General features: G+C 38.7%; 2 protein-coding genes across 2 annotated transcripts; one reads left to right on the top strand and one right to left on the bottom strand.

Annotated features, from left to right (window-relative positions):
- Window positions 1-1,442: 1,442 nt before the first annotated feature.
- On the top strand, window positions 1,443-7,328 carry cops6 (COP9 signalosome subunit 6). The gene is made up of 9 exons (XM_061726158.1): window positions 1,443-1,602; window positions 1,872-2,003; window positions 3,012-3,100; window positions 3,340-3,402; window positions 3,481-3,543; window positions 3,627-3,741; window positions 4,005-4,097; window positions 4,324-4,424; window positions 6,849-7,328. The coding sequence occupies exons 1-9, from the start codon at window positions 1,491-1,493 to the stop codon at window positions 6,987-6,989; spliced, it is 909 nt and encodes a 302-aa protein (XP_061582142.1). The 5' UTR covers window positions 1,443-1,490; the 3' UTR covers window positions 6,990-7,328.
- A 374-nt stretch (window positions 7,329-7,702) lies between these two features.
- Window positions 7,703-12,810, bottom strand: LOC133447469 (uncharacterized). The gene is made up of 5 exons (XM_061726159.1): window positions 12,728-12,810; window positions 12,288-12,351; window positions 12,162-12,206; window positions 11,910-12,073; window positions 7,703-9,410 (listed from the first exon to the last, which is right to left on the bottom strand). Exons 2-5 carry the CDS (start codon window positions 12,340-12,342, stop codon window positions 8,562-8,564), a joined length of 1,113 nt encoding a protein of 370 aa, XP_061582143.1. The 5' UTR covers window positions 12,343-12,351; window positions 12,728-12,810; the 3' UTR covers window positions 7,703-8,561.
- Between the last annotated feature and the right edge of the window lie 677 nt (window positions 12,811-13,487).

A 13,487-nucleotide genomic window follows, 5' to 3' on the forward strand; every position in this document is an offset into this window, starting at 1 on the left:
GGTACGCTTAAATACCAAATAAATGAAATAAAATGATAAGATTTATGATATATATACATACATATATGTAGTTATGTATGGGTATATATATATATATATATATATATATATATATATATATATATATATATATGTATATATATATATATATATGTATGTATGTATGGTGTGATTATGTAAGTAGATATATACATAGATATAGAGCAGATATAGTATAGTGTAAATAAGTTTATTTACATAAATATTCATATGGGCATACTACAAATATATAGAAATATTCTACTATATGTAAGTATGTATGTATGCATGTACAAGTATGTGTGTGAGAATAATAATAATAATAATAATACTGTTATTTAGCAGTGTGAGTTCAGTGTGTGAATATTTATAAATACAGGTTAAATGATCAGTGAATGGGGGTAGGACTAAATAAGTTTACACTTCTTCCTACTCCTTTTTTGACACATGTAAATCAAGATAACTACTTTTAAAGGATGAAATTCTTTGTTGTTTTCTTTGTTTTGTTTTCTTAAACTTCTCATGAAGTGTTGTTTTTTTTTACATGTTCAAAAATAAAATAAATCAAATCAAATAAAAAAAGAGGTCAAATAATAAAAAGCACAAGTTGTTAAAAAGTAAGGGCAGTAGAGTACAGCTGGTAAGTATTTAATTTAGGAGTACGCTTGAGTAAACAGTAATGTTTTTAACCCTGATTTAAAGGATCTACAGTTGGAGCAGACCTCAGGTCTACAGGAAGTTTGTTCCACCGGTGAGGAGCAGAATAACTGAACGCTGCCTCACCTTGCTTGGTTCTGGTTCTTGGGAACCACAACAAACCAGATCCAGATGAACCTCAGGGGTCTGGGAGCTTCATAGGAACTAACAGATCCAGCATGGATTTTGGTCCAAGACCATTCAGGTCTTTGTAGACCAGCAGTAAGATTTTAAACTCTATCCTTTGACTCGCTGGAAGCCAGTGTAGTGATTTCATGACCGATGTAATGTGGTCCAGTTTCCTGGTGTTTGTAAGGACTCTGGCGGCAGAGTTCTGGATCAGCTGCAGCTGCCTGATAGATTTCTTGGTCAGGCCTGTAAAGATGCCATTGCAATAATCCCACCTACTGAAAATGAATGCATGAATAAGTTTTTCCATGTCTTGTTTAGACAGAATCCCCTTAATTCTAGCAATGTTTTGCAATGTCTAGCAATGTATAAAGCTTCATAGATTTGGGATTTGGGTTAGTAATTTGTGCCTTATTAAACAATAAACACTGAAAACACAGCCATGTGGCAGGGTTACAGGGGGGGCTGTGTAACACATGAACAGATCAATTAATTTATTTTTATGTTTATATGAATGTGAATGACTCTTCTAATAAATAACATGAATCTTCTCTGACAGCTTTCAGTTGTTTGTTGGAGCTGGTGTTTGCAGCGCTGTTAAAGCTGGTTTTGCGTGTGTGTGTGTGTTTGCAGCCAGCCCCAGTGTCATGGCCTCAGGGGTCACTGGGAGCGTTTCTGTGGCCTTACACCCTCTGGTCATCCTCAACATATCTGACCACTGGATACGCATCCGCTCGCAGGAGGGCCGGCCCATGCAGGGTACCAAATAATAATATCCTGATACCAAATGCACTCAGATCAGTTATTCTTCAGGCAAACAGCTAATACTGACTTTGATGGCTAATTAATTCACATTCTCCAAAAAAGGCAGTTCATTCATTGAATGCATTTTTATTTAGTTAACTTTTTTTTGTGGTCATTCTCAAGTTGAAGGCAATTATAGCAAACAACAAATTAACAAGGCAACTTAGTAAATCAAAAGCTGCAACATTATATTACGATGTTAATCATGCGTTTTCTCTTCTCAGTGATTGGAGCTCTGATTGGGAAACAGGAGGGTAGAAACATTGAAGTGATGAACTCCTTTGAACTGATGTCTCACACCTTAGAAGATAAAATACACATCGACAAGGAGTACTACTACACCAAGGAGGAACAATGTAAGCTTTCTTTAATAATCCACGATAGACATACTTTTGCATTTTGCTTAATATCTACGGTAAAATGCACATCTACTCGTCACGGTAACCTGCACTTATGACTGTGGTAACGGAAAATGCACCAGTTGATCTGTAGATGATCAGAATTGGATCATTTTTGGCTGATAAGCTCTGACCACTTTCAGCTAGCGATGGTTTTCAGTGATGTCTGAGGATAATGGCTGATATATTTTTGTTCAGTATATGCATCATTTGCACAGCCTTGATTTTAATCCTATTTATTTTTTAGTTTTAAGGGGAGGGGACAGTAAATACAGCAGCCTAGAAGCTTATAATACTGAGAGCCCCTCAGCACATCATGCGCATCTTTTAAGCAATTTGTGGACGCTTTTTTCTATTTTTGTTAAGTTTTTAGTAATAACATGATTGAATGCTTCAGAATGGTCATTCAGAGGGACTGAGTGTTAATCTGACTTTTTGTGGCCTTATATACAGGACTGTCTCAGAAAATTAGAATATTGTGATAAAGTTCTTTATTTTCTGTAATGCAATTTAAAAAAAAAAAAAATGTCATACATTCTGGATTCATTACAAATCAACTGAAATATTACAAGCCTTTTATTATTTTAATATTGCTGATTATGGCTTACAGTATTAAGATTAAGATTCCCAGAATATTCTAATTTTTTGAGATAGGATATTTGAGTTTTCTTAAGCTGTAAGCCATGATCAGCAATACTAAAATAATAAAAGGCTTGCAATATTTCAGTTGATTTGTAATGAATCCAGAATGTATGACATTTTTGTTTTTGTAATTGCATTACAGAAAATCACAATATTCTAATTTTCTGAGACAGTCCTGTAAATGAAGTGACGGGATATATCTGATTGACCAAGAGAGGGTCAAAATGATATAAATATATTAATATATAAAAATAATGGTCTGTTATTGTTAATTAATAAAGTTGTTTTGTGCAGTTTTCTGTTAAATGTTGTGCTGTATTTTAGTTAAACAGGTCTTCAAAGAGATGGAGTTCTTAGGCTGGTACACCACCGGTGGTCCTCCCGACCAGTCAGACATCCACGTCCACAAACAGGTACGACCCAATTTCCAGTGTAAACCAGTATTACCAGCTAATAGCAGCGATCTCAGCTGGTCGGAGACACTCGAGCTTTGAAAATTCAATGAACCCTTACCTTAAACGTGGCAAAGAATTGACCGATTTTGCTTAGTTTTGGTCAAAGAGGATGCAGTTTCCTACAAGATTTCAAAATGTCATCTTAAAGGTTTTTTCAGTGTGAGCGACCACTAAAAAGTGTATTTCCTTTCTGTCAGGTGTGCGAGATCATTGAGAGCCCTCTCTTCCTCAAGCTCAACCCAATGACCAAACACACTGACGTGAGTTCACCTGCGTTTTCACATTCAAAAATTATCAACCAATTCACGGTGGTGTATATGATTAACGGTTCCTGACAGTGTTCTCATCCTCAGCTTCCTGTTAGCGTTTTTGAATCTGTGATTGATATCATCAGTGGCGAGGTAGCATTTACAGTTAAATCCGAACCTTTCCAGCAGCAGAAACCTATTTTTCTGTGGTTTAACATTTTTCTCTCTTTATGTAGGCCACCATGTTGTTTGCTGAGCTGACATACACTCTTGCCACAGAGGAAGCAGAGAGAATTGGTGTTGATCACGTAGCTCGAATGACGGCCACTGGCACCGGAGAAAACTCTACTGGTAAGAAGGGAGGCCAATAATGCTGTAAATTTAAACAAAACATTTAAACATCTGGCTGTTATTCGCTAAGATCGTGGTAAAATATCTTTTCAAATCACCAAACTATGAATTTATGGACCACCACTCTAATGTCTGAGCCAAATCCTTACTCTAGTTTTGTCTGATTTGAATATTTTATTTTAAAATAAGCCTGGTACTGGACGTCGTCTTTCCAAATGAAACCAGTTTGGTTTGTGTTTTTTGTCTCTTTTTTTGTGCTTCAGTGGCAGAACATCTCATAGCTCAGCACAGTGCGATAAAGATGCTTCACAGCCGGGTGAAGATCATTCTACAGTACGTCAAAGCCGTGGAAACAGGTGAGACGAGTCATTTATGAGCTAGTGAAGCCGAAGAATGCGAAAATAATTCTGAAAAGCAGCTGTTTGTAAATCAGACGTTTCATCTCCTCGTCCGTTTGACAAACTCTGACACACCTTCATAATTACAAATTCCTGCTTGATTGTGCTCTGACAGCGTCGCTTCCCCCCCCCCCCCTTTTTTGCATTTCTGTTCATTTCTGTCTCCTGTGTTGGTGTTTCCCAGGAGAGGTGCCATTTAACCACGAGATCCTTCGAGAAGCAAACGCGCTGTGTCACAGACTGCCGGTCCTCAGCACCATCAAATTCAAAACTGACTTTTATGATGTAAGAAAACTTTCTTTTCACTCAAAAAAAGAATTAATATCATAGATGTAGTTTTTTTTGTTGTTAAAATGTGATTCATCTCTTAATATTTTGCTCTACTAAAGAATTAAGTTAATCTAAGTTCATTTGGGCTTGCCCTTATTGTTATTGCACTTTATTGAAAAAAAGTGTAATGCACACAGAGGGAGGGATGTTTGGATGATACTACAGTCAAAGAAGGACACTTGGACTATTTTAAGAACAAGGCTGTTCACTGGTTATTACAAAATGCATCAAACCTACTTGCGACTTTGGGGTATAATTCTGCTTTTCCCCCTTTTCTTCAGTGTGTGTGATTATCAGAGGTGTATAATCCAGGTGCCATAAAGTACAAATCCAGTCCAGCAGTTGTTCCAACCAAATACTAAACCAGCTCCTCTGCAGGTAAATGGTAGGTCCTTAGTGAAAACACCTGTTCTAAATGTACAGGCTGATCCAGAAACGCAGCAGGGTTTTTACTTTATGGCTTCTGGATTAAACACCTCTGGGAAAAAAAACAACCAATTCCCATGTTGCAAACAGCAGAAATTGCTGTAGCATTGTCTTCACATGCTTCTTCAGAGGGTTGGAACAACTGCTGGACAGGATTTTTACTTTATGGCACCTGGATTATACACATTTATGTGCTATTGATGGATCAGCAAAAACCCAAAGATCCACATAGCTGCCTCAAACACATCTTCAATTCAGGCCTTTCTTCTTCAGCCCAACACCATGAAACACATCCATGCAGCGTCCGTCTGGTGCCTAGTTTGGCACACGGCTGGCTGGTTCTGTTTTGGGGGGTTTTTCTTCATTTTTTACTAATCAGCTGAGTAATTACAGCAGATGGGAGCCTTAAAGAGTCAGGAGCCAAAATGTTTATTATTTTTATTTTTTCCGTACAAAGCAGCTGACGAATGGTGTAGCACCAGTTTATGACAAAAGCATAATGTTCATAAATCGGTAAACAATCTATACATCTAGTTGATTTAGAAATAAAACTATAAGTGTTTTAAAGTATAATTAAAGACCTCTGATGGGACATTTAGGAAGCCAATTATTACTCGGATATAAATAAATAGGATATTTGTCAGAAACGGTTCTGCTGTCAGGCTCCAGGTTGATGTTAATGTGACAGGTTTAGCTTGAATGTGGAGATTTTGGGCAGGATGTATCACCACTACATGAAGTTCATTGATGATTACTTCAGCTTTCTGTTTTCTTACTTTCTGTAAATATATATATATATATATATATATATATATACCGTATTTTCTGGACTATAAGCCGCACTCGTATATAAGCCGCATCCACTCTATTTTTAAAGAAACAATAAAAAAAAGATATACAAGCCGCACCTGTATATAAGCCGCATCTGCTCTATTTAAAAAAAAAAAAAGATATGCAAGCCGCAGATATTTCTGTTGTTAGATTATATTTTTACTACATGTACAGAAGGATTCTGAACTGTAAATCATGTACATGTTTGTACCTAAATAGATCCTTTCCTAACAGTGTCTTTTAACACGGCAGCAACTTTGCTGATTAAAACGGGACAGAACCAAGAGAAAATAACCGGTATTTATTTATCCATTTATCTGTTTGAAATCTGCTTCTACTTCTATCTGCTAAAGAAGAAGTAGTGTATTCTTCTTTGCATTTATTTTGTCTTAGTTTTTATTTTAATTCCGGTTAGAGCGCCCCGAGTGGTGGAAGAAAAATCCACAGAATAGCCGCACCTTTGTATAAGCTGCATGGTTGAAAACCTATGAAAAAAGTAGCGGCTTATAGTCCAGAAAATACGGTGTGTGTGTATATATATATATATATATATATATATATATATATATATATACACACACACACACACAGGACTTTCTCAGAAAATTAGAATATTGTTATAAAGTTCTTTATTTTCTGTAATGCAATTTAAAAGAAAAAAAAAAGTCATACATTCTGGATTCATTACAAATCAACTGAAATATTGCAAGCCTTTTATTATTTTAATATTGCTGATTATGGCTTACAGTTTAAGATTAAGATTCCCAGAATATTCTAATTTTTTGAGATAGGATATTTGAGTTTTCTTAAGCTGTAAGCCATGATCAGCAATATTAAAATAATAAAAGGCTTGCAATATTTCAGTTGATTTGTAATGAATCCAGAATGTATGACATTTTTGCATTACAGAAAATAAAGGACTATCACAATATTCTAATTTTCTGAGACAGTCCTGTTTACACACACACACACACACACACACACATTTCATTATTCATTTTGATTTTGAGGGAGCCACAAAGATGAATGAAAATAACATTCAGTACTTTTAATCGGCGATTATACTGTTTCTAGTCAGAATGTGTTGTCTCACTCCAAGTCTCCATGTTGTTTTTCCTGCAGCAATGCAACGACGTCGGCCTCATGGCCTACTTAGGCACCATCACCAAGACCTGCAACAGCATGAACCAGTTTATCAACAAGTTCAACGTCCTGTACGACAGGCAGGGCATCGGCCGCAGGATGAGAGGACTCTTCTTTTGAGCCGGCAGAGGCAAACACACACACCATAGTTTCTTTTTCCTCTGTCCTTCTTTTTGTTTGTTTGTATTTTGATCAGCAAAATAAAACTCTTTAAGGCCACAGCAGCTTTTTCAGCCATTTTACCATTTACAACCACAAGTGTATCCAAAAGCACTTAATCACACAAGTCAGAGATGTGTGTGTGTGTGTGTGTGTGCGTGTGTGTGTGGAGTCTCTTCACGCTCTCTTGGGTCTGCACAGCAGTGAATCCACTGTACACAAACATGATCTCACTTTACCCCGTTCCTTTTATTGTTTCATGTTTCTGTATGTAATAAATGATGGGTTTTTTTTTCATGAGACTTTGAGTCTTCTTCTTTCTAAACATTAGTTGTTATAATAGTTCTGTTACAGAACGCAGAGGGACGTCAGTACCGCACTTTTAAATGAGCTCGTGAAACTTTTGCTGCGTGGAGCTGCAGTTTTATTGTCGGGGCCTGAGAGCGTTCACAGCTAACTCTTCTTTTGAAGTTGTGTTCCTGCGGAGCGGCTTCAGGGCTCCAGCGTCTGAAGCGCAAAACAGGAGTCAGCATTTATTTGCTTATTAAATGTACAGCAGAAACCCAGACATAATGATCCCCCCGGCAGTGAGTTGGCACTTTCACAAGTCTCTTACCTGCCACGTGGCACTGCAGGGAACAAACGTTCAGCTTTCAAAGCATTCAAAGTCCAAATTCAATTTATTTTTTGTCTCATTTTGTCTTTATTCAAAAATAATTAGCATGAAAGGGCCGTGTTGACTGAAAACTGCTTTGTTACATGCTGATAAATACATACAATGTCTTTGATTATAGCAACTTGGTAATGCTCTTGTACATGTTTTACACGCCGACTGCAGAACCTGGATGGATGTTTTCAGTCGGTGTGCTGCAGCACTTCCTTGCTGATATATGTACATAGATACACACAACGCACAGGTCATTTGAACCATATCTGCGTGTGCTGTGGTTTTGGCTCCTAATCCTAATCTTTGATTAACCACCCAAACCAGAGAAAACAACGTATCAGTTACAATCACTAACCCTAGATCAAATGAATCTAGATGAAATTAATGATTAAACTCATGGACTTAAATCTGAATGCACTGGATTAGCTGATCTTTCAAATTTTAAGAGGGAACTGCAGTTTTAAAAGTGCCTTACCCCCTCGGTGTGTCCGATGCTGCTGTAGTATCTGTAATAAGCCTGGAAGTCTGGGTTTGCTCTGTAAACTGTCAGCTTTCAAAGCATTTAAAGTCCAAATTCAATCCATCAAATGGTGATTTATTTATATTTTGTCTTTATTCAAAAATAATTAGCATGAAATGGCCGTGTTTGACTGAAAACAACTTTGTTACATGCTGATAAATACATAGCTACAATGTCTTATGCTCTTGTACATGATGATTTAAGCCTGATTTATGGTTCCGCGTTAAATCGACGGTGTAGCCTACGTGCGTAAGTTGCGCATCGCCGCGTACCCTACGCACGTAGGCTCTGCGTCGGTGTAACGCGGAACCATAAATCAGCCTTGACTGGATGGATGTCTGCAGCCTCACTGACTCTCCTCCGCGGCCTCTTCGGCAGGATCGGCCGGCTGCGGGTACTGGAAGCGGACGGGGTCGTACAGCTCGTCCCGGGGGTCGTACGGGTACGGGTGGTAGTAGGGGTACGGGTACATGGTCAGTTTCTTCTCCTTGGGAGCAGGAGGAGGTGCAGGTTCCTCCACAGGTTCCTCCTCCTTCTCCTCCTCTTCAGGGGGAGGTGGAGGAGGCGGCGGCAGCACCAGCTTCCCCTTCACCGGCTGGGGCGGGTGGTCGATCAGGCAGTCCGGGTCCCAGTAGGGGTCGCAGTCGTACTCCATGCCCTTGAAGGCGCGGACGGGGGCCGGGGGAGACTTCTTGACGAGGACCGGGGGAGGTGGGGCCATCTTCTTGGGAGGAGGTGGGGCTGATTTAAACATGGGGGGAGGAGGTGGGGCTGATTTAAACATGGGAGGAGGGGGCTGCTTGTGCACCAGCAGCGGGGCCGGCGTGGCCTTCTGCGGGGTGCAGTGCGGGTGGTAGCGGGGGTCGCACAGCACCGGCACGGCCCCGGTGGGCAGGTACACGATGTGGGGCTTGCACAGGGGATCCTTGCTGTTGCACAGGAACAACACGTCCGCCTGGGAGATGACTGGGACGGGAGGGAGAGGGGGGAGAGTGGGCCTGGGGACGCCCTTCATCGGGACGGGAGGAGGAGGATGATGGAGGGGGGTTTTGCACCGCTTGTCCTTTGCTGGGTCACACTTGAGCACCGGTGGCACGCCCAGTTTGCTCTGGTAATACGAGGCGTTGGGGCCGTAGGTTTGCTCCAGGTAGCGCATCTGCTGGTACAGCATCCGCAGCTTGTCGATCTCGTACAGCTGGAGAGGAGAAAGAAAAATGAAACAATCCACAAGCGTTGGACTATCAACCACCAGAGGTGTCAAAAGTATTCACATTCATTACTCGGGTAGAAGTATAGATAGTAGACCAGGGGAGCAACCCAAAATGTTGAAAGAGCCATATTGGACCAAAAACACAAAAAAACAAATGTCTGGAGCCGCAAAAAATGAAAAGTCTTGTATCAGCTTTAGAATGAAGGCAACACATGCTGCATGTATCTATATTAGTTATAACTGGGGGAATATTTTTTTTTACATTATGCACTTCAAGAAAAAAGTCGAAATGTCGAGAAAAAAGTCGAAATGTCGAGAAAAAAGTTGAAATTTTGAGAAAAAACTCGAAATGTCAAGATTAATGTTTAAGTACAATCTTGAGACAAAAGTCGAAATATCGAGAAAAAAGTCGATATGTCGAGAGAAAAGTCAAAATTTCGAGAAAAAAGTTGAAATGTCGAGATTAAAAAAGGAAAGGAAAAAGGAAGAAAAAAGAGAAAAAGAAAAAAAAGGAAAAAAAAGAAAAAAAGGTCAAACATTTTTGAAAAAGCTCCAGGAGCCACTAGGGCGGCGCAAAAGAGCCGTATGCGGCTCTGGAGCCGCGGGTTGCTGATCCCTGTACTAGAGTTTAAAAATACTCCTGTAGAAGTTGAAGTATCAACTCAAGTTTTTTAATCAAGTAAAAGTATAAAAGTACTGGTTTCAAAACTACTTAAAGTATAAAAGTAAAAGTAATGTAAGGGGGAAAAAGGCCATTAAGGACAAAAGCCATTGAAAATGAATGTATCTTAGTATAATGCAAATATTAAAGAACCATACATGTGTACTATTGAGCATTAACATGTGTTTCAGAGAGCAGCAGATATGATGACTAGTTGCCTATAAGTATTGTAATGGTGCAAAAAGTCAAACTTCAGAGGCATGTTATCATTTATCCTAACCTTTATTGGAATGTACATCCAAGTTTAGTTGCAGGAATCTGAGGGAACGGATGTAAGAACAAAACTGGACAAGAACATCTGAAACAACCACAACCAAATTCACTCTATCCGGATGGAGCAATTTAACTGGATAGTTTTTTTTAAAGGCCGAAATGAAATAGAGTAACGAGGCTGTTTTTAAAATGTAAAGAGTAAAAAGTACAGATAATTGCGTGAAAATGTAAGGAGTAAAAGTAAAAAGTCGTCTGAAAAATAATTATTCCAGTGAAGTATAGATAACCAAAATTTCTACTTAAGTAAGGTAACAAAGTATTTGTACTTCGTTACTTGACACCTCTGCCAACCACAAACTTCCACCTTAAAAGGCCGTAAAAACCATTCCTATAAAGCAGAGGTGTTCAACTGGTTTTGTCCCAGGGACCAACATTATAACCAAGAAGCAACTCGGGGACCACTGCTTTTGGGGATGTTTGTTTTATTTTGCACCTTGCTTTTAAATAAGTGTATGGGCCTATATAGGCTATTTCTTTGCATCAGTGTATATTTTTATTTGCACCTTTTGCTATAAAAAAAAAACCGTCAATCAAAAATGAACAATAGGAAGCCAAGAGCGCTTATAATATTACAAAGTTCACTCTCACTCATTTGACATCATTCGGATGGGTAAATTATTCACAAAAATGAATAGGAAATGAAAAATAAATTGAGTTTAGAGAATAAATATAGATTTTTTAAATTATTGTTTTCCATTTACAATTTCACGGACCACCTGCAATACCGCCACGGACCACCAGGGGGACGCGGACCACCGGTTGACAATTCCTGCTATAAGGGATTTTTTTTTTCAACACTGCAAAAACTCAAAATCTTACCAGGAATTTTTGTCTTATTTCTAGTTAAAATGTCTCATTTTTAGTAAAAAAAAACCTCATTACACTTAAAACAAGAGTCATCACCAGAAAAATAACTTATTTGACAATTTTCACCTTTTTCAAGTACATTTTCACTTGAAATAAATACAAAAATCCGCCAGTGGGACAAGATTTATCTTCTCATTACAAGCAAAAGAAATCTTGTTCCACTGGCAGATTTTTCTACTTATTTTAAGTGAAAATCTACTTGAAACAGGTGAAAATAGTTTTTTCCAGTGATGAGTCTTGTTTTAAGTGTAAGTTTCAACTAGAAATAAGACAAATATTCTGTTAAGATTTTGAGTTTTTGCAGTGAATTGAAAACTTAAATCCATAAAGATGGTGAGGATTCTATAGATATATGTACATAGATACACACAACGCACAGGTCATTTGAACCATATCTGTGTGTGTGTGTGTGTGTGTGTGTGTGTGTGGTTTTAGCTCCTAATCCTAATCTTTAATTAACCACCCAAACCAGAGAAAAACACATATCAGTTACAATCACTAACCCTAGATCAACTGAATCTAGATCAAATTAATGATTAAACTCATGGACTTAAATCTGAATGCACTGGATTAGCTGATCTTTCAAATGTTGAGAGGGAACTGCAGTTTTAAAAGTGTCTCACCCCCTCGGTGTGTCCGATGCTGCTGTAGTATCTGTAATAAGCCTGGAAGTCTGGGTTTGCTCGGTACCACCTGGGGTCGGCGTTACGCTTCGGCCTGGAGTGAGTCAAGAAGTCGTTTGCTCTCTCTGAGTGGACGCTGACTTCGCTCACAGGGACCATCTCTTCTGCAAGAACAGATAAAACACAATTACTTTGGAAAAAAAAAAGGGCTTTAGGTGCTGAACTGAAAAGAGGTTTGAGATCTGCACTGACCGTCCTGCAAGATGGTATTCAACAAAGATTTGCCCTGGAGAAGGCCTGGAAGAGAAGAAGATACTTTTGGTGGATGTTTTGCTGCTATTAGTTAAAAGATGCAAAATAAAAGAAATTACAACTGACCTGGAAGAAACATGAGGCAGCAAAGCGGCCCCAGCAGACATAATGAAGAAATCATTTTGAACCCCTGCAATCCAGAAGCATTTCATGATTTAACAAAAAAAAAAAAAAGCTTTGTTTCATCAAGTTACAGCCTATGTTGAGAGATTTTTGGGGAAAATATTTTTTTTTCTAGGAAAACAGAGGAGAAAAGTTACATTCTGAACATCTTGGTATTGTGATTTCGATTTCCATGTGAAATTTGAGGCCCTCTTTCAAAAAAAGTTGAATAAAATTGAAATTCTGAGTCAAATTAAACAGATTTGCAGGCAAATATGCAAAAGTTTAACTAGAAACATGTACATCTGTGGGGTTCTCTATTGTGCATCCAGATACAGATCTCATAGGAAATGCAGCTCCACGTTAACAAAACACACACACAAATCCAAACATGTTGAACTTACCCGGGTCAAGAGGCGCTATACGCTGGTCCAAGAGGCCATGTGGCCTAAATACACATCCCTGCATCAGTCACCCGATATACACCATCTACTGGCCAATAGGATTTCACCACCTTTGAGAGCAAACTGTAATCTCCACCCATCTTTTCATATTGTTTAAAGTTGAGCCTCCAACACCAATTAGGAATAAAAGGCCCCTGGACCTAAGCCATAAAGAAAAAACTTCAAATGGAAACTCCCCATTAAGTCTGGGAGGAAAGGATCACCTGCTGGGACGACTGCAACTGTGGGGAAAAATGCTGCCTACTTACAATATATCTGCCACAAAAGCAGCTTACAAGAAAAAAAAAGGAATCACAGACGACCCACATGGCTGCTAACATACATTTATAAAGAGTTTTTACAGATTTGTAAAAAAACGTCAGATCCTACAAGTGCTTATTTTTGCTCCAAGAACACCTGCTTTTCTCAGCTTTAAGACTTACTGCAGATGTCATATTTTGTCTTGACATGTTCACTATTAAATTTGACACTTAAAATTAGGCGCCACATTCTTGCAGAAAGCCGTCCCGCTCAAACATACATGTCATACATTTGTTGTGCGTTTGTCATCTGAATTTTTTCTCCAATAGTCATGGAAGGTTTTGCACGATGCAAATCATCTAAAAATGCACCAGTTGAGTCACGTTTAACCACTTTGAAACTTTGTTGGTCAGATTGATCATAAACATTCAATAGACAAAGATGACCCAGTAACTGCGCT

The sequence above is a fragment of the Cololabis saira genome, chromosome 7 (assembly GCF_033807715.1).
Source record: "Cololabis saira isolate AMF1-May2022 chromosome 7, fColSai1.1, whole genome shotgun sequence".
Classification (NCBI taxonomy): Eukaryota; Metazoa; Chordata; class Actinopteri; order Beloniformes; family Belonidae; genus Cololabis; species Cololabis saira.